Here is an 18,389-nt window from a genome sequence, read left to right as displayed (position 1 = left end):
GGGAGGGAGTCAGGAGCAAGCGCTGCAAATAAACCATGGGCAGGAGGGTGCTGGGAAGGGCTCTCACTGCTGACATCCTTCAAGGAGGATAAAGTAAGGTTTGGCACAGCAGGATGTTATAGCTGGTGCTCCTGAGAGAGAAGAGCATCAGTTCAGGGTGAGGAAAGAGTCTGGTAAATCTGCAGAGGTCTTGGTCAGGAGAAGGCAGTGTGAGGAACAAAGGGAGAATCAGGATGTGTTGGTGGAGAGGGTCAGTACCTGCTGTAACTGCTTTGATGTCTGTGAGAGAATGGATGCAGGTGAGCTGGAGATGTGGCTGTGCTGCCCCAGCAGGAGGAGGTGTAGAGGGTTTAGCAGGCTGGAGGAGGACACAAACATCAAGATAGGAGAGGAAGGAACGGCATTTGTGCACTGGGGCATGTCTGAGTCCACTCACAAACCTTCCTGAATGGGTCATCAATCCAAAATGCCTGTTGGACTGGCTGTGAGCTATTTTTCAATTCTCCAGGCCTCCATAAACGAACGCCTGAAGCAGCTCCAAGATGCCCACCGGGACTTCGGACCAGGCTCCCAGCACTTCCTCTCCTGTACGTGAGTGACCCCCTGGCTTCTGCCACGAGGCTGCCTCTGCACAGCAGCCTGGGCTGTGGCACAGCAAAACAAGGTGCAAGGTCCTCTTGCTGAGCCCAGAGCCATGCACGAGGCTGGAAAAGTGCCCAGGCTGGTGTTTGGTGCACAGGAGCTGAAGCATGAGGCATCTCCAGGGCTGGCATTGGGCTGTCCCACCTTGTGGGACCAAAGCAGGACACATCTCCACAGCTGGCATTGTGCTGCCTCACCCTGTGGGACTGAGGGTGGTTCTGAGTGTGGTTTCCCTTCAGAGCACAGAGCTGTGGCACTCACAGCAGCTCCCAGGGGACACTGGGACTGTGTCAGCCTCAGAGCAAGACAACAGATGGCAGGAAAAGGCAGTGCCTCATATCCCCTGTTAGTTATTTGGAGGCTGAAATGTGCCTTTTCAGGAGGTTTTCATTCATGTGGCGAGGCAGAGGATGCTGTTTTTACAGATCAGAGCTGTTGGCTGACAGCTCTCAGCCTGCCGAGGCTGGGCAGCAGGTTGTGCTCCAGAGCCTGGGCTCCATCCTTGGAAATGCTGAGCCCTGCAGGGTCTCAGGATGTCAGTAGGGTTCACTGGCCTGTGCCTCTCTGCTGCATAGGCTGCATACTCCTACCTGAAAGGAAGAATGACTTTTCCAGCTGCTGGAATTGATACACTACCTGTGAAAAAGGAAAATAACTGAGTGTCATGCCATGGCTTCCATCCTCTGTATGACACAGGGTGGCAGGCAGCTGGTAGGGAATGGATCCTCATCTTCCCAAGACACTGCAGCTGGCACACAGAGCAGGAACAACAGGAACAACAGATGCTTTGGGTGTCTGAGCCTGGTCATAACAGGCAGTGCTGTGTCTGTGTGCCCAAATCCCATCTGCTATGAGCCCTGCCCACTGGTCACCACAAGGTTGCCTTGGGCATCATCAAAAACATCAGGAAATGTCTCTTCCTGAGTTCTGAGCTCAGCCAGATACAAAGCCCCTGGCTCGAGAGGCGAGATGTCTCTAACAAGACCAGCAGTTGGGCCTCTTTTATAGGCAGCATCCCCTTGCCTGCACCAACACCTCCAGCTGGTGATTTGGGAGGATGCAGCCTTTCCAGAGGCACCCACGTGCTGGCACAGTCCTGCTGTGCCAGGGCTGCCATCAGAAGCAGCAGCAGCTTAGAGGAGCATTTGGTGTTGATCTGACAGGTGTTTCTCTCCTTGCAGCCTCTGTCCAGGTGCCCTGGGAGCGAGCCATTTCCCCCAACAAAGTGCCATACTACATCAAGTGAGTGTTCCCAGACACAGCCGAGGCCTCCTCTGGCCTGGAGGGATCAGAATTGGGAAATTAGGAGAGGGGGCAGAACTCACCTCCAGTGACGCAGGGCTTCCCCAGCCTGGCAGATCCAGGCTTTCCCTGCCTGCTGGGATGCCCAAGATGAGGGGAAGCCCCAGCAGGGAGGAGAGAGGGCTGGCAGCAAGTGGGGATACCCTGCTGTGGGCATCCTTCCTGCTGCTGTGCTGGGGATTGTGCTCAGGGGGATGCAGCAGTGTCTGCAGACACTGAAACACTTTCTCCCAGCACTGGCCAGCTCCTTTTTTTTAATCTCTCATGGCAGATTTTTGTTACCACATTGACTCTTGGTCTCCATCTGTTTTGCTTCCAGCCACCAGGCCCAGACAACGTGCTGGGACCACCCAAAGATGACAGAGTTGTACCAGACGCTGGGTAAGGAGGCTGTCCCAGAACTTTTTGTGCAGTATTTGCCTTTTTGCAGCATGGGGTGCATGTGAGATCCCCCCAGGCCGCCTGCTCCCCTCTGTGCTCCCCTCTGTGCCACAGGGTCCCCCAAAGCACTGGCGTGTGACCCCTGCCAGCCTCTGCTCCTCACTGTCCTGCACGTGCTCTGCTGGGCTCTGAGTGCTGCAGCTGCTGCTTCCTGCCCTGGGGATGAGGGTGTTGTGGTTTAATTCTTGTTTTCCTGTGTGTCTGCAGCGGATTTGAACAACATCAAGTTCTCGGCGTACCGCACGGCCATGAAGCTGCGGCGGGTGCAGAAAGCCCTGAGATGTGAGTGTGGGAAGGGCTCCCCTCCTGCTGCTCTCCCTTGGTGAAGGCTTAAACTAACACAGGCTTTTATCAGCACATCAAAGGCAGGAGGCACCAGGGGATGGGCAGCTGAGGGGAAAAACCAGGGAGATCAGCCTGGGAAGCTGAGCAAATGCACCGGGTCTGTGTCAGCGCCTTTCGTACAGCTTGGGCTGGAGATGACCCAAGGGCAGGTGCTGTCCAAAGGGATGCGAGAACAAAGTGCTCCAGCTCAGGGTTACAAAGCTGTGGGATCAGGCAGGAGCTCACCAAGCAGCTCCAAAGGAGCATGGAGGAGGTGTGGGTGTAACTGAGAGATGAAACCAGCCTCCCTGGCAGGGACAGAGAGGGCTGCACCGCTGAAAGAGAGGGAAGGGAGCAAATAAACCTGACTTCTGCACTCTTGGTGAAACTGGAGGATTCATAGCCAGGTGAACATGATACAACAGGAGTTCAAACATCTCTCCAAGAGGCAGCTGCTCCCTGGAAACTGCCGAGGAGTTTCTGGTGGAACTGGCAAGCAGGCGGGTGGGAATCTGATAGATGCAGCATCCTTGGCTGTTCAGAGCTTTTCACAAAACCTCTCACCTAAGACTCTGTCAAAATTAAGCAGCAGCAGTCTGGGGGAAATAATCCTCCTGAATTAATTGTTCATGAAGGGGATCAGCAGTGGGACCCAGGCAGACCTGTGCTCCTTGGCATCCTGTGAGAGGGCTGGAAGGAGGCAGTGAGTCAGGGAAAGAGGAGTTTGGGTTCTCAAGGGAGTCAAACCCTGGCTGTGGAGTATCCTCATAACACTGTGGTGATCAGGCTGTCCTGTACCCAGGGACATTCAGGGGTGATGTAATGCAAATGGAAGAAAGTTTTTCCACCCTGTTTAGGTGTCTCTGCAGCAGCAGGCAAGGTGTGGAGAGGAAACAAGGATGAAGAGCAAAGGAGAGCTCTCCTGTGTGCTGTGTGTGCATCCTTGGTTGTGCATCTCTTGCATCTCACGTGCTGCATGGTTGCCTCCTTTCCATTCCAGAAGTGACTTGAATAAGTGCTCTTTATTCAAGATATACTTGAGAAAAGGGCAAGGAGATTGCCAAGGCAGCTTTCCCATCACGAGAAGTTTGGTGGAGTGGCTGTGTAGGAAAGAGGCAGTGAGGGATGGATCAGAGCCATATGCAGTCGTGGGCAGTGTGGACACGAGGGTGGGCAGGAGTGATACTCCCTGGCATGGAAACTGGGGCTTCCCAGTGCGAGTGTAGCAGCTTTGACAGGAGAAGGGAGGAATTATCCACAGAGTGAACTTACAGTGTGGAAAAGGCACACAGTCCTCTGGGTACTGTGAATATAAAAAGGTCTCAAAGATGGAAAGACTTTCAGGAAAGAAGTATTGCTGGCTGCTAACACAGTAGCATGTACAACCTGCAGCCATAGAAATCTGAAAGCAGGGCAGCCAGGGCAGCTCACACTGTCCTAGCCCTGTTTTGGGTTTGTGCCTTAATTCCCTCACCCTGTCAGAGCTGGAGGCAGGACTGATGCATCTCTGGGCAGTTGCTTGTAGGGTCTGTGTGGGTCTGTGCCCTCACACCAGCCCCACAGGGACCTGGCCCATGCAGAGAGGCCAGCACTGGGCTCTGCACAGAGCCTTCCTTGGAGGGCATTTTCATGGCCATGGCTGGACACAGAAATGAGGAAGGGGGGGTCACAGAGAATGGTGGCTCAAGGTGGAGATGTGGTATTTTGGGACAAGTTTACAGGCAGGAGAGAAATTCTAGGAGCTGCCCCATCCTTACCAGCATCTTTCCCAACACAATGGGACCAACACTGCTCCAGGTTAGGGCAGGACTGCATCTCTCTCATTTCCCCTCTTTCCCTCTGTTCCCTCTGTGCAGTGGACATGGTCACCTTGGGCACAGCTTTGGAAATCTTCAACGAGCACGACCTGCAGCCCAGCGAGCGGGCGATGGACGTGGTGGAGGTGATCCACTGCCTGACCGCGCTCTACGAGCGCCTGGAGGAGGAGCGCGGCATCCTGGTCAACGTGCCCCTCTGCGTGGACATGAGCCTCAACTGGCTGCTCAACGTCTTTGACAGGTACCTCTCCCTCCCCCTGAGCTGCCAGGCCTGGGAGGAAACCCCTGTGTGGCATTTAAAAATCCCTTTGTCAGGATTCTTCTCCTGGGAAGCTGAGAGGCCTCAGAAAAAAAGAAAACAGTTATTATCTCATGTGCTTCTCCTGTGTTTTGCTCCTGTGGAATGTGTTTGGAGAGTAGGTCCCTCCGTGTCCCCTGAGCTGTGGGGCTGCCAGGCCTGGGAGGAAACCCCCGTGTGGCATTTAAAAATCCCTTTGCTCAAGATTTTTCTCCTGGGAAGCTGAGAAGCCTCAGAGAAAAAGGGAAACAATTATTATCTCATTTGCTTCTCCTATGTTTTGCTTTTGGAGATTATTTAGCCACAGGGGATTGTTTCCCTGGTTTCTGGTGTGAGTTATTTTCACTCTTTGGCCAATCAGTGCCAAGCTGGGACTCTGGAGAGAGTCACGAGTTTTCATTATTAGCTTTGTAGCAGTCTGTAAGTATTTTCAATATTCTTTAGCATAGCATAGTATTCTTCAATACAATATAGTATCATAAAATAATAAATTAGCCTTCTGAGAGCATGGAGTCAGATGTATCATTCCTCTCTGCAAATACAATACCCCCGTGCTGCTCTTCCAGCTGGCAGTGCTGCACAAAGGTTCTGGCTGCCAGTGAGGGAGGCTGCCTGGTGTGTGACCCTACCCTGACAAAAAAGCCCCACTCTGGAGCATTTGCAGAGCTGTGAAATCTCTCGTCCTGCAGTGGCCGCAGCGGGAAGATGAGGGCTCTCTCCTTCAAGACGGGCATCGCGTGTCTGTGCGGGACAGAGGTCAAGGAGAAGTTCCAGTGTGAGTCCCTTGTCTGCCTCCCCTAGAACCTGCTGTGAATTCACCTCGGGAAGACAGGAGTGGTTTTGTTTCCTGGCTCAGACCTTCCTTGCCCAGGAAGAGCAAGGAAACAGCTTTCCTGCAGTGACTAAGCTGCTTGCATCATCACCTCTCCCTCCCTCCCTCCCTAGGCCTGCCCACTGAAATTAGGAGGTGTTGTTGTGCACTGCCTGGTGCTGCAGTGATCTTGCTTGCATGGCACTGTGAGGAGCAGAGCAGAGAAGGCACAGAGGATAGTTATCCAGTGCTCCCCAGAAGGAAAATACCAGGGGGTGCATGGCTGGGGGGAAGTAAATTTCAGGCAAATTGCTTTCCTCGCTGCATTTTAACCGTGGAATATTGTGGAGGGGAATCTTGTGTAGCATAGGGAGCACCAAGGGGTTAAATGAAGGATTTAGGCTGATTCACAGAGGACAGGCTGTCTGGGGCTGTTTAATAGATGATGTTATGTCTGAAGAAGACACTAAACTGGTTATTAGGAGCTGGAAGGACACTGATAAAAGTTATTTAATCATAGTTCAGGTTTCTCCTTGCATTTGAGCTCTGTGCTGGGGGTGGGCAGTGGGGTCCCTGGTGTGCCCTGCTCCCTGTGCCTGCTGGGCTGTCAGCTGTGTGTGTGTATGCTGGGGATGGGCAGTGGGGTCCCTGGTGTCCCCACACCCTGCTCCCCATGCCTGCTGGGCTCTCAGCTGTGTGTGTGTCCCCACAGATCTCTTCAGCCAGGTGGCCAACGCCGGGGGCCTGTGTGACCAGCGGCACCTGGGGGTCCTGCTCCACGAGGCCATCCAGGTCCCTCGCCAGCTGGGGGAGGTGGCAGCGTTTGGGGGCAGCAATGTGGAGCCCAGCATCCGCAGCTGCTTCCGCTTTGTGAGTGTGGGGTGATGGCCCTGGCCCCGTCTGTGCTGGGGACAGGCTCCCGAGGCAACAGGGGACCTGCACCCCAAGGCAGCCAGGCCCCAGCTCTGAGCAGCCCCTTCCTCTCCCTCCCCAGAGCAATGGGAAGTCTGCCATTGAGGTGTCCCAGTTCCTGGAGTGGGCCAACCTGGAGCCCCAGTCCATGGTGTGGCTGGCGGTGCTGCACCGGGTCACCATGGCCGAGCAGGTGAAGCATCAGACCAAGTGCTCCGTGTGCCGCCAGTGCCCCATCAAGGGCTTCAGGTAAGGGCTGTGGCACGGGACCCTGGCCCCAGGGACAGAGCTGAGCTGCTCTGGGCTCTTGGGGCAGCTGGGGCTCTGCAGCCAGCACTGCTCCTGGCGGGGCAGAGCAGGTGCCAGCTAAGGGGAAGGAGCAGAGTGCTTTCCTGGGGACTTCAGCCATCAGCACTGTGGGTTCACTGGGGTGTTAGAGCAACTCAGGCCACGTGTGTCCCCTCCCACTGACCTCTTCTTGGGCTTTAAACACATGTTGTGATGACTTCCAGTGGTTCCCTATGGCCTCTTGACCTGTGCAGGTATCGGAGCCTGAAGCAGTTCAATGTGGATATCTGCCAGACCTGCTTCCTCACGGGGCGAGCCAGCAAGGGCAACAAGCTGCACTACCCCATCATGGAGTACTACACCCCAGTAAGGAGCTGGGCTGGGCTGGGAGGGCCCTGGCACAGGGCAGGGCAGCAACCTTGTGAAGTTTGGGCTGGTGCAGCCCCACAAGGGGATCTCTTGTGTAGTTTTATACCCTCTGCATGCTGGAGGCTGCCTGTGTCCCTGTTCTGGGGCTCGTGGTGAGCAGGATGCATGGCCCCAGTGCCCAGCTTGGCCTGTGCCAGGCCCCATGATGGGCTCACAGAGCTGCTGTGTGTGCTCCTTGCTTCCTTATCTGCCTCTTCCCCCATGGAGCTCATGCCCAGCCTGGGGTGATATCTTATTGTGGATGCTGAGCTGTGGTCCCCCACTTTCCATTAAACAGGCACCTGTGTCACGTTTGTGTCTCTGCAGACCACATCCAGTGAGAACATGAGGGACTTTGCCACGACACTGAAGAACAAGTTCAGGTCCAAGCAGTACTTCAGCAAGCACCCCCAGAGGGGTTACCTGCCCGTGCAGTCTGTGCTCGAGGCTGACTGCTCCGAGACGTGAGTTGCTGGGCCCTGGATTTTGTCTCTAGGCCCAGAATGAGCCATGGCTTCTGTGGATGGAATCTCAGCTCATACAGAGCTCCTGGGGGAGGGCTGGAGGAGCACTTGCTCTGGGGGTGTTCTGCCACCTTGTTCTTGAAGGAACAGAGATTTCAGTCTGTGTCCAGCCCATCCCTGGCCCTTCTCGGCCAGGAGGGCTCAGTCTGTGCCAAGCCTGCTGACCAGTGTGCCTCTCTTGCAGCCCGGCCTCCTCCCCGATGTTACCCCACGCCGACACCCACTCCAGGATCGAGCACTTTGCCAGCAGGTACCCCAGGGCTCTGCTGTCCTGCTGGGGCACAGGGCATGGCCTGATGGGTGGGGGGGGGCTGTGGGGCACACAGATGGTCACAGACCCCTCCTGCTGCCCCAGCACAGCCAGGCAGACCTGCCTGGGACGTGGCTGGTGCAGCAAAGACCATGCATTTGACAGCAGAGTGCAGCAGCCTCCATGTGCTGTCCTGCTCTGCCCAGGGTGAGCTGCTGGATGGGTTCTCAGCAGCACATCCCTCTGTGTCTTGTTCTGCTCTGCATCCTCACCAGAGCTGTTTGCCAGCTTCCCACTGCTACTGCCCTGTGGTTTGTGGTGCCTCTGCCCTCACTGTGGGGACCCAGGGGGTTCAGGGAGCCTGCACTTGTAGCTCAGCTCCTAGGCTGGAGCTGGAATTCTTGGATCCCTTTCCTTTGCTTGTGAGAGAGGAGGCTGAGCCAACTGCGCAGCAGCAGCTCTTTATTCTAGAGACTTACAGCCAGGGAAGCAGTGTATTTTAGTTTTTAAAAAGGCAGAGCTCTCCAGAGCCTGTGCAGAAGGACAGATTGGTGCAGGCCAGGTGGGAGACCCTGCAGAGAGGGTCTGAAAGCAGCTGAGCAGACATTTAGGGTGTCTCTGACCATATCTCAACCTTTTTCTCTTCCCTCCAGGCTTGCAGAGATGGAAAGCCAGAACTGTTCCTTCTTCAGTGACAGCCTGTCCCCTGATGACAGCCTGTGAGTTCTCCTTTCCCTTCTCCTCACCTCCTGATGGGTCAGGGCTCCTGTGGCTCTGTCCATGCCTAGCCAGGGTGCAGAAATGCTTTCCTTCCCAGTCTCATTGAGTGAGAGGCTTTTGGGCACCCCTGTTACTGTGATCTTTTCTGAAAAATCTCTTTGCTGGGATTTCTTCTCCTAGGAAGAGGAGAAGCCTCATTTTTTAAAGTTTTGTTGCTTTGGAATGTGGTTTGGAGATTGTTTATCTGAACATGTGAATTGTTTTTAATTAATGACTAATCACAGTCTAGCTGTGTCAAACACTGAGGAGTCAGTCATGAGCTTTCATTATGGTTCTTGCCAAGCCTTCTGATGTATTATTTTCTCTATTTCTTTAGTATAGTTTTAGTAGAGCATTCATATCATATCATATCATATCATATCATATCATATCATATCATATCAGCCTTCTGAGAACATGGAGTCAAATTCTCATCTCTCACCTCATCCTGGGGACCCTCACAAACACCACAATCCCCCAACAACAAACATCAGGGATGCTGAGCCCCTTCTGAGCTCTGGGCCTGGAGCAGCCAGGAGCTGCCCTGTGAAGCTGCCTCCCTCCATGCTGTCCTTCCCCAGGGGCACACAAATCCCCTGGTTTTCCTAATGAGGTGTTTCTCTCCTGCTGGAACAGGGACGAGGACCAGTACCTGCTGCGCCACTCCAGCCCCATCACGGACAGGGAGCCTGGGGGCAGCCAGCAGGGCCCAGCAGGCCTCAACATGGATGACAAGGGAGAGCTGGAGAGAGTCCTGGCCCACCTGGAGGATGAGAACAGGTACAGACATGGGCAGCTCTGAAGGTTGGGGTTATGGCTGGGGAGGGGGGAAGGGGCTGGGGAAGCCTTGCAGAGCTCAGAGTGGAGGCAGGGGATGCTGCTGGGGCTGGAGCTGGGGATTGCAGCTGCTGGAAGGGCAGTCTGGAGAGGGCTAAGCTGAGCTCTATAACTCAGTGAGGCTGTGCTCTCTCTGGTCCCCAGAATGTTCCTTCCTACATCCAGAGAACCTGTTCCCTCCTGAACCCCAAATGAGTTCAAGTGAGCCCAGGGCACTCTGCCTTTCTTGTCCCTGAGCCCCTCATGATCAGTGGTATTGCTGTTGTGGATCAGGGTGAGGCTCCAGGCAGGGCACACCAGCTCAGGAGGAGGTGATGCTTCCCCTGCCCTTGTTTTCAGCCTCTTGGGAAGTGTTTGCACATCTGTGAACCCCCTGTGTGGGGCAGAACCACACACAGGCCACCCTGCAGTGCAGCATCCTGGCCCTTAAGCTTCACAAACAGCAGAGCTTTGTCTGATGTGCAGCTCCTGGGGGTTTGCAGGCAGCATTGAGGGGATGCTGACCTGGGCTGTCCTGCAGGATCCTCCAGGGAGAGCTGAGGCGTTTGAAGTGGCAGCATGACGAGGCAGTGGAGTCCCCAACCTTGGCCTCAGGCTCTCCTGAGTCGGTGCAGGACCCTCGGAACGAGGAGCTGCTGGCAGAGGCGCGGATCCTGCGTCAGCACAAGAGCCGCCTGGAGACACGCATGCAGATCCTGGAGGACCACAACAAGCAGCTGGAGTCACAGCTGCACAGGCTGAGGGAGCTGCTGCTGCAGGTGTGCTCAGAGCAGGGATGGGGTGGGCTTTGCCACAGCAGGGCTGGGACAGTGGCACAAAGGGGGAGCCAAGGACAGAGGGCCATGACAACCTTCTATTAACATCTCTTCTCATTCCAGCCTCCAACAGAGTCAGAAGGCAATGGTTCAGCAGCCTCCTCCTTGGCTTCATCTCCACATCAGTCAGAAGGCAGCCAGGCAAAGGAGAAAGAGCACAACACCCCTGACACTGAAACTGCAGGTGAGCTGTGGGCTTGGGCTGAGCTCCTGCCCTGCTGCCTTGTTCCTGCACCTTGCCATCCTGCAGAGGTGCTGGCAGACAGGTGTGAGTCCAGAGTGCCTTTTCCTACCCCCCTGCCCTCCTTGCCACTGCAGATGAGGTGGAAGCCAAAACCCAGGAGGTCAGCATGTGCCTGGAAGACATCATGGAGAAGCTGCGGAGCGCCTTCCCCAGCTCCCGAGGTACTTGAGTGAAATCCTCCTCCCTCACTTCTCACTGCTCCCTCAGGTGAGGCTTCCCACAGAGCCCTGCCCCAGTCCCAGCTTCCCTGCACAGCTGATGACCTGCAGTGCTTCAGCCAAGAGCTTTGCTGCTGCAGAGCTGCTGGGACGGGTGTGTGGCCTGGGAATGGAGGAGGAGGAAGAGGCTTCACACCTGCAAGGAGAGGCCATGAGAGCTGCCAAGAGCACAGAGAAAACAGATCCCTGTGATGAGCTTCAGGGCAGCCTCCTGCCCTGCTCAGGACCTGCAGCTCACCGTGAGGATGGACAGAGTGCCAGCACCACCTGCAGTGACAGCTTTGAGCCCCCTCCTGCCTTCGTCCCTGTCAGACCCCTCTGCAGGAGAGGCCCCAGCAGCCTGCTGAGATGGGGGCAATGGTGCAGGCTATCCTGGCTGCTCGTGGATGGCTCCTCCCAGCAGGGATGTGTGTGTGGGTGGCACTCCACTCACCCAGTGCGTTTGGTGTTGGTCACTCTGCTCCTTCCCTCTGTGCTCCAGTGCAGGGCAGCACTTGGTCTCTTGCCAGGGGGAGCCATTGCTTGGTGCCAGCACTAACATGAGCTGGAGGTCTGCCCATGCAGATTCTTGCCCACTTTCCGCCATCCCTGAGCAGGATCCTCCTGGCTCTGCAGCAGCCCCCTTCTAACCAGCTGGCTCTGGCTCCTGTTCTCCTGACCTGTCTATTTCTCTTCCAGGTATGACCTCCCTTATCTAACACCTCCTGTGAGCCAGAGGCTTTTCCTAACCAGCTCCCTGGCTGCTTTCCTCCCCTCTCTCCCTGCCATGCTCCCTGTGCTGCAGCAGACCTCACACAGACTCCCTCCGAGCTGGTGGTGCAGGATGCTTGCCAGCTCCAGAAGATCTCAGGGGAACATAGGCCATGCAGGAGTGGGACTGTGGGCTCCCCAGGAGGCTGGCTGGCTCACTGGCCACAGTGTCCAAGCCTGGGTGGGATGGTTCAGAAGGAAGAACTGAAGCCATGAAAACTGCCAGTGTCCCCTGGCACCCTCGGGGGATGCAGAGCTCAGCATCCCATTCTTCATCCCTGCCCAGGAGCCTCCAGGTCTGTGGGCACCAAAACACTCCTGGAGCCACACAATTTTTAAAATAACTCTTTATAACAGTGACCAGCTGCCAGCCTTGTGGTTTGAGCTCTGCCACCCAAGGCTCTGCAGCCAGCCAGGCACACACCACCAGGAGAGAGTCTGTGAGGTTTATGGAGTAGGGATTGAGTCCATGTTAGAGCTTCAGCCCAGCTAGTAGCCTTATATTGAGAGGGTCTTTATAACAGAGCCTTATTGTTTAATTTGCATATATTTCTATATATTATATATATATATATATATACTGTACTTAAATCCTCTCATGGACTCACTCTATTAAACTCTAATACCTTAAGTGTAGCTGCCCTTCACTTTCAGACCAGCTCCCAGGGGCACCAGCACCTTCCCTGTTGCTGGGGCTGCCTTGCAGGGCTGCAGTGAGGGAGCTGCACCCACAGCAGGTGCTCCACCCTGCCTGGTGTCCTGGGCATCTGTGCCTTGGCCATGGCAGGGTCCTGCACAGACCCAGCTCCCTGCCTGGCTGGGAGGGCTCCTCCAGCCATACTCAGCCCTGGGGCTGCCTTGGTGTGATGCAGGTGTGAGAGGGCAGCAGGACAGGCGGGCACCTCCTGGCTGCAGGTGCCATGGGGCAGTGCCAGCTGGCAGGGCAGCTCGGGGGTGGTGGCTCCTGGTGCCCAGGGCTCCCTCGGGCTGGCTGATTGGTGCTGTGTTATGTCGAGAAGGAGGCAGAGGCAGGTGCTGCAGGGTGACCCAGAGCAGGGGCTGACATGGCCCCGGTGCTCTGGAGCCACAGAGTGAGGAGAGATGAGAGGTGTGAGCCCTGGGGGCAGGGCAGGGGTGAAACATCCCATTGAACAGGGCTTGCAAGGACAGCCAGGGCTGCACACAGGGGTGAAACATCCCATTGAACAGGGCTTGCAAGGACACAGCCAGGGCTAGTGCTGCTGGCTGGGACAGGACACGGTGCAGAACTGTTCCAGGAGGTTGTGAGCAGGGCTGTGGGCTTGGCTCTGGGCTGCTGGCAGAGGTGAGCAGCAGGGCCCACCCCAGTGTGAGCCTTCCAGCCTGGGCTGTGCAGCATGGAGTGCTCCAGTGTCACTGGCACAGCGTGGGTGGCTGTCCTTGCTGTCCCCTGTGCCAGCCAGCTGAGTGGCAGGAGGGCAGTGTGGTGGCATTAGGTGGCTTTGGGCATGCTGTGGGTGACAGGGACGCCGGGCCAGCCTGTGAGACGCAGCTGGACCCCTCTGTTATGCCAGGGGCAGGATGGCAGCAGCGTGGGGAGCAGCAGAGGGAGGCTTGGCCTCAGGGTGTGCTCAGGAGTGTCCAGCCTTGGGGGAAGAAGAGGGCAGGATGAGGACAGAGCTGCTGTTCCCAGTGGCAGCTGTGGGGAGCAGAGGGTGCTTGGGCTGTGTTTGGGAGCCAGGATGTGTCAGCGAGGGGAGCAGGCTGGCTAATGCTCTGGTAACCATGTACTGTGGTGCTGCTGTCCTCACTGCTTTGTGGCATCTCTGCTCTGGAAAGAGAATAAATTTGTATTTATACTGATGCCTGGATCAGTGCTCTGGCCTCTTCTGTCCATGTGTCTGGGCTGAGCCAGCCCCATGGCTGTGCTGTGCAGGGCTGCTGGGACACAGCCTGCACTGTCCCCATGGCTGTCCCCAGCACCTGAGGCACAGCAGGAGCTGGGAGCAGAGCCCCAGGGTCCCCAGACACAGGTGTGTTCCCCAGCCACCATCTTCATCCTCTCCCAGCGAGATCTGTGCATGTGGCTGCAGAGGGGTGGGACAGGGGCTATGTGGGGACAGTCCCTCATTTCTCCAGGAACTTTAGCTGAGGAAACCCTTCAGCCCCCGGCAGGCTGCTGGGTGGGCAAGGCAGTCCTCTCCCTCCTTTCTCCCTGCAGCTCCATCAAGTTTTCAGTGCCCAGAGGTGTCTGGGTGCCCCAAGTGCTGCCCGTGTTGGCTGTGCCTTTGTGGCACAGTGAGGGATTCAGAGAAGTTCAGGGTGAGGCCAGGAGCTCTCAGGCTCTCTCTGCCCTGCCCAGACTTGGCTGATGGTGAAGCCTGCCCAGGACAGACAATTGTCGGGCTCTCACCCTGCCTGGCAGTGCTGGGAAAGGCCTGACACGGTGCCGGTGCAGGGAAATTTGGGAACACTCACACAGGAGAGATTTGGGAGTTTAAGGGGCTGAAATGCAGCCCCTTGACCCCACAAGCTGCCCCATCCCTGTGCCAGAGGGCAGGGCAGAGCTGTGGGATGTGCTCAGGGAAGCTGCTCACGCTCAGGAACAAATCCAGCCCGCGGTGCCAGGGAAGAGCTTTTATTTCTCAGCCAGCACAGCTCGGTGGCACCAGCTGAAAGGGCTGGAGCCGGGCAGTCGGGCAGGGTGAGGACAGCATTGTCCCCGTGTCACTGCGGGGCCAGCCCCAGCCCCGGGACTCCCCTGCGGGCACAGAAGCCCTGCTGTGCCTCTCTTTCAGTGCCCTGGCAGCTGTGCCCAGGCAGGGGAGCTGACCCTGCTCAGGGCTGGGCGCTGCCCTGCTCTGTGCTGCACTGCTCCCGGGCTGCAGCACCCCCTTCTCCGGCTGTTATGGGGCATTTCTGCCCCTTAGGGGGCATTTCTGCCCCTGCACACAGCTCCTCACCTTCCCCTGGGGTGAAGCTCTCTGCAGGGATGTTGCTTTCCCCGGCATTTTCTTGTTCCCTGCCTGCTCCCTGCAGCTCCCTGCAGCTCACCTCTCCCAGAGCCTCCCCAGGTGTTTCATCCTCCAGCCCTGGGGCCCCCTGAGCTGGTCCCAGCCCCTCGCTGGGAGGCTCCAGATGTGGGGCTGGTTTTGGCTGTGCGTCACTGCCTGTGCCAGCTGCCTCTGCTGTGCTGGCTCCTTGCTCCAGCCCCGGCTTTGGCCCTGCTGCCTTTGTCCCCCCTGTTGTCCCACATTGCCCTGCTCCAGGCTGTTCCAGTTTTGCTGGTAGACACTCTTTCTCTTTGGCCTTCTCTTCTTTCCCTTTCACTGCTGCCTCCTCCTCCCTCTCTTCTCCTTCATTTTCTTCTTCCTTCTCCACTTCTTCACCCTCTTTTAATTCCTCATCTTCTTTCTCTGCTGTCCTCTCCAGCTTCTCTTCCCCCTCCACTTTGTCTTCCTTTTCTTCCTTCTCCTCCAATTGTCCATCTTCTTCCTCTGCCCCCCTCTCTACCTTTACCTCTTTGCTCTCCTCTTCTTCTTCCTCTTTCTCCTCCTCTTCCCCCTCCTCTTCTTCCTCTTCCCTCTCCTCCTCTTTTTCTTCCTCTTTCTCCTCCTCTTCCCCCTTCTCCTCTTCCTCTTCCCTCTCCTCCTCTTTTTCTTCCTCTTTCTCCTCCTCTTCCCTCTCCTCCTCTTTCTCATCTTCCTCCTCTGTTCCCACGCTCTCTGGCTTTGCCCTGCAGGTGCCCAGGTTTTCTTCTTTGCCCACTGCTGTCTCATCCCTCCCTTCCACCTCTTCTCCCACAGGTTCTCCTCGGGCTTCTTCTCCTCCTGGTGCTGCCCCTTCAGCTGCAGCCCTGGGGGTCCCTGGTTCCATTTGGGGAGCCCTGGGGGTCCGTGGTTCAGCCTGGGGAGCCCTGGGCTGTTCTGTGACCCCAGTCCCAGCACCCTGCTCCCCCTGCCCAGCCTCCCCCTGAGGTGCCCCATCACCCACCTCCCTGCTCTCCCTCCCCTCACGGCCCTTCGTGCCCTGGCCTGACTGGAAGAGGCCCTGGTAGCGTTTCCGATCCTCCACGTGCTTCTTCCTCATCCTCTCCCCCAGCTGCTTCAGCTCCTTCTTCACGGCGGCCGCCATGGAGGGGTCGAGGTGAGCCACGCGCTGGAAGTCCTCCCGTGCCTCCCTCTCGTTCCACACAGCAGCGTGGGCCTTTGCCCGCTTGAAATAGGCCTTGGCATTGTCTGCCAGGAGAGAGGAGCCCTCAGTGGGCGTCCTGCAGCTCAGGACCACCAGCTATGAGAGCTGGAGAGCCGAGCACATGTTGGGTGTGGGGTGGACACACTTGTAGAGCGGGCAGGGAGATCTGGGCTATGCACAGGGATCATCACGGGATGGAAGGGGAAGGATGGTGGTGGATGGGGCAGACTGGGACACAGGGATCCAGGTGACACAGGCACTATCACAGGACACAGGATGAGCATTGTCACGGCTGGGGGATTCAGAGCATGGAGTCCCTGGGAGCCATGGGCACAGCAGGGGTGGGATGCAGGGCACAGGTACCATTGTGCTTCTGGAGGAGCTCCGTGGTGTGCTCCAGCACCTCGTAGTACTCGCCGAGCTCCAGCTGGCACTGGCAGTAGTTGAGCACCAGCGGCGTGACCAGGCTCTCCAGCTTCAGCCAGCCATCCTCCCACGGCTTCTCCTGCCCCATGAGCAACCCAGGGCACCTCATGGCTGTGTCCATCCCCTCCCAGCACCCAGGGCACCTCATGGCTGTGTCCATCCCCTCCCAGGCACCCAGGGCACACTGTGAGGAGTGACCCAGGCAGGGATGGGGGTGCTGGTGCTGCTCACCTTGGCCTGCAGGTTCCTGAGGCAGATGACAGCCTCCTGGTACTTGGCGGCCGCCTGCGCGAACTCCCTGCGCAGCACCAGCCGGTTGCCCTCGCTGTGCAGCACGGGCACTGCTGCCAGCTTCTCCTCCTTGCTCATGGCCCACGTGTCACGTTTGTACGCTGAGGGGTCCTCCACCTGCCCAGGCAGCAGCAGCTGAGTGCCTGTCCCACCTGTTCCCGCTCTGGCAGCCATCCCCACCATCCCCTTACCCGGAACAGCTCCATGATGAAGATGAGAGGCTGAGGTGTTCGCTGCAGCTCATCCAGGTCCTCATAGCCTGTGCTGTGGTAGTCAAACATGTTGCCCATGCCACAGCGGTGCTTCTGGCCCTCCAGGGGGTCCCGTCCCTCTGCGATCCTCCTCATGCCCCTGGAGACCAGGGCGTACATGCCCGTGTGCTGCAAGGAGGGAGCGCCCTGCTCAGCCCCTTGTCTGGGGCAGCCCCTTGGTGCAGAGGCTGTGTTGGCACCAGAGGACAGAGCATCTCTGGGATGTGTGGGTCTCTGCAGGAAGGAGGGAAGTGGGCATCTCTGGGCCCCTCACTCACAATGGCATCGCACCAGAACTCTGCCACCTCCCCAATCCTCATGGAGCTCAGCAGCGTCTCCCAGATCTCCAGCTTGAACATCTTGCCCACGATGATCTCCATGGGCATGCCAGCCTCCCGGCTGTCGTCAATCACCGTGCGCTCAAAGTCGTCCTTCAGCGTCTGGAAGTGGAAGGTGAACTGGCCCAGAGAGAGCCCAGGTGAGACCCCCTGGCAGCCACCCTGGCCTCAGCTGGGGGGCTGAGCCTGCTCCCAGCACTGGGCTGGTCTGACTGGCAGCTCTCCCTCCACAGCAGGACATTGTGCTTCCCGCCCACTTGAGACAGCAAGCAGATGGTCAAATGTCTTAACATCCATGCTGTAGCTCACTGCTCCCTTTGGATCCCCCTTTACAGCCCTGTGCAGAGAGAGCTCTCAGTGTGCTCCAGGACCTGGTGGAACCCACAGTGATCAGAGGCTGGGGAATCTCCCAGAACAACCCACTGGCACATCTCACTGCTGCTTGGCACATGGCAGGAAAGGCAGATTTCAGCAACCCACCTGGGCTGCTGGGCTCCGAAGGTGCCATGGGGAGGAGGTGTCCCAGGCCCAGTGCAGGGTGAGGCTGTGGGCACTGCCAGCTGTCACTGTGAGTAATTTGGCTGGGAAAATTTCAAAATTTTGAATTTTGAAAATCCAAACCAGCCCCTCCTGCACCCCTGTTGAGGGCTCTGACTCTTTCCAGACCTGGAGCTGGGCTTGTGAACCATAATGGGCGAGGATTTTAGACCCACTCCCTCTCCCAGGGCTCTGCAGGAGCAACCCAGACCACTTACCTTGCTCCCATCCTGCAGCTTCGGCAGCTGCCCTTGGCCTCCGTGCAGAATCTTCTTTTTGACCCCTTCCACATTCAGCAGGTAGGTTTCTTCCATGGCTGCTCACAGATCACTCTGGCCCTTCTAGAGCTCCACGTCTTCCTTAGGTGTCTCTTTCTTGATTATCTGGACATACACATCACCTTCCAGGGCTCCTGCTGACCTTTTCCTTTCTGTGCTGGGGGCAGAGCCTTCTCCCCTGCCCGTGGGTTGTGAGAGGGGTGTCCCCTCCTAGCACACACTTGCTGAAGCCCCTGTTGTCCTCTGTTGCTTTCTGTAACCGCCCTTCTAATCCTCTTCCCACCCTGTCAGGTTAATCTGGGATTTGCCTGCAGAGTCTGTGAGGAATTACAGGAACTCCCCGATCAGGAGGGCCTCGTTCCCCCACCAAGTGCCAGCACTTTTGACCCAGCTCCAAGAAGAGCACTCTGAGGAAGGAGCCCAGCAGTGCCCCACCAAAGGTGCCCAGGCACGGC

At 57.1% G+C, this 18,389-nt stretch overlaps 2 protein-coding genes across 3 annotated transcripts in view; one reads left to right on the top strand and one right to left on the bottom strand.

The window, feature by feature from the left end:
• The window catches only part of DRP2 (dystrophin related protein 2), a 30,842-nt gene extending 17,360 nt beyond the window's left edge, over positions 1-13,482 (top strand). Inside the window, exons 6-22 of one of the 2 annotated variants that reach the window (XM_074551789.1) lie at positions 509-587; positions 1,824-1,884; positions 2,264-2,325; positions 2,593-2,667; positions 4,566-4,767; positions 5,514-5,599; positions 6,348-6,505; positions 6,630-6,796; positions 7,090-7,201; positions 7,571-7,707; positions 7,952-8,017; positions 8,671-8,736; positions 9,413-9,556; positions 10,134-10,371; positions 10,492-10,612; positions 10,747-10,833; positions 11,569-13,482. In XM_074551789.1, coding sequence (XP_074407890.1) covers positions 509-587; positions 1,824-1,884; positions 2,264-2,325; positions 2,593-2,667; positions 4,566-4,767; positions 5,514-5,599; positions 6,348-6,505; positions 6,630-6,796; positions 7,090-7,201; positions 7,571-7,707; positions 7,952-8,017; positions 8,671-8,736; positions 9,413-9,556; positions 10,134-10,371; positions 10,492-10,612; positions 10,747-10,833; positions 11,569-11,588 — 1,881 coding nt within the window. In that variant the 3' untranslated portion in view covers positions 11,589-13,482. Of the gene's footprint in view, positions 1-508; positions 588-1,823; positions 1,885-2,263; positions 2,326-2,592; positions 2,668-4,565; positions 4,768-5,513; positions 5,600-6,347; positions 6,506-6,629; positions 6,797-7,089; positions 7,202-7,570; positions 7,708-7,951; positions 8,018-8,670; positions 8,737-9,412; positions 9,557-10,133; positions 10,372-10,491; positions 10,613-10,746 lie in introns of both variants that reach the window. The other variant, XM_074551790.1, reaches the window with a different exon arrangement.
• LOC102062059 (aryl-hydrocarbon-interacting protein-like 1) lies at positions 12,268-18,370 on the bottom strand. The gene is made up of 7 exons (XM_074551753.1): positions 17,875-18,370; positions 17,060-17,239; positions 16,722-16,910; positions 16,471-16,647; positions 16,177-16,318; positions 15,613-15,857; positions 12,268-12,348 (listed from the first exon to the last, which is right to left on the bottom strand). Exons 1-7 carry the CDS (start codon positions 17,968-17,970, stop codon positions 12,268-12,270), a joined length of 1,110 nt encoding a protein of 369 aa, XP_074407854.1. The 5' UTR covers positions 17,971-18,370.
• Positions 18,371-18,389: the final 19 nt, after the last annotated feature.

Source organism: Zonotrichia albicollis, chromosome 14, assembly GCF_047830755.1.
Source record: "Zonotrichia albicollis isolate bZonAlb1 chromosome 14, bZonAlb1.hap1, whole genome shotgun sequence".
In the NCBI taxonomy this organism is placed as follows: domain Eukaryota; kingdom Metazoa; phylum Chordata; class Aves; order Passeriformes; family Passerellidae; genus Zonotrichia; species Zonotrichia albicollis.
The sequence above is the reverse complement of the archived record's forward strand: the minus strand, read 5'-3'. Positions and strand labels throughout refer to the sequence as shown.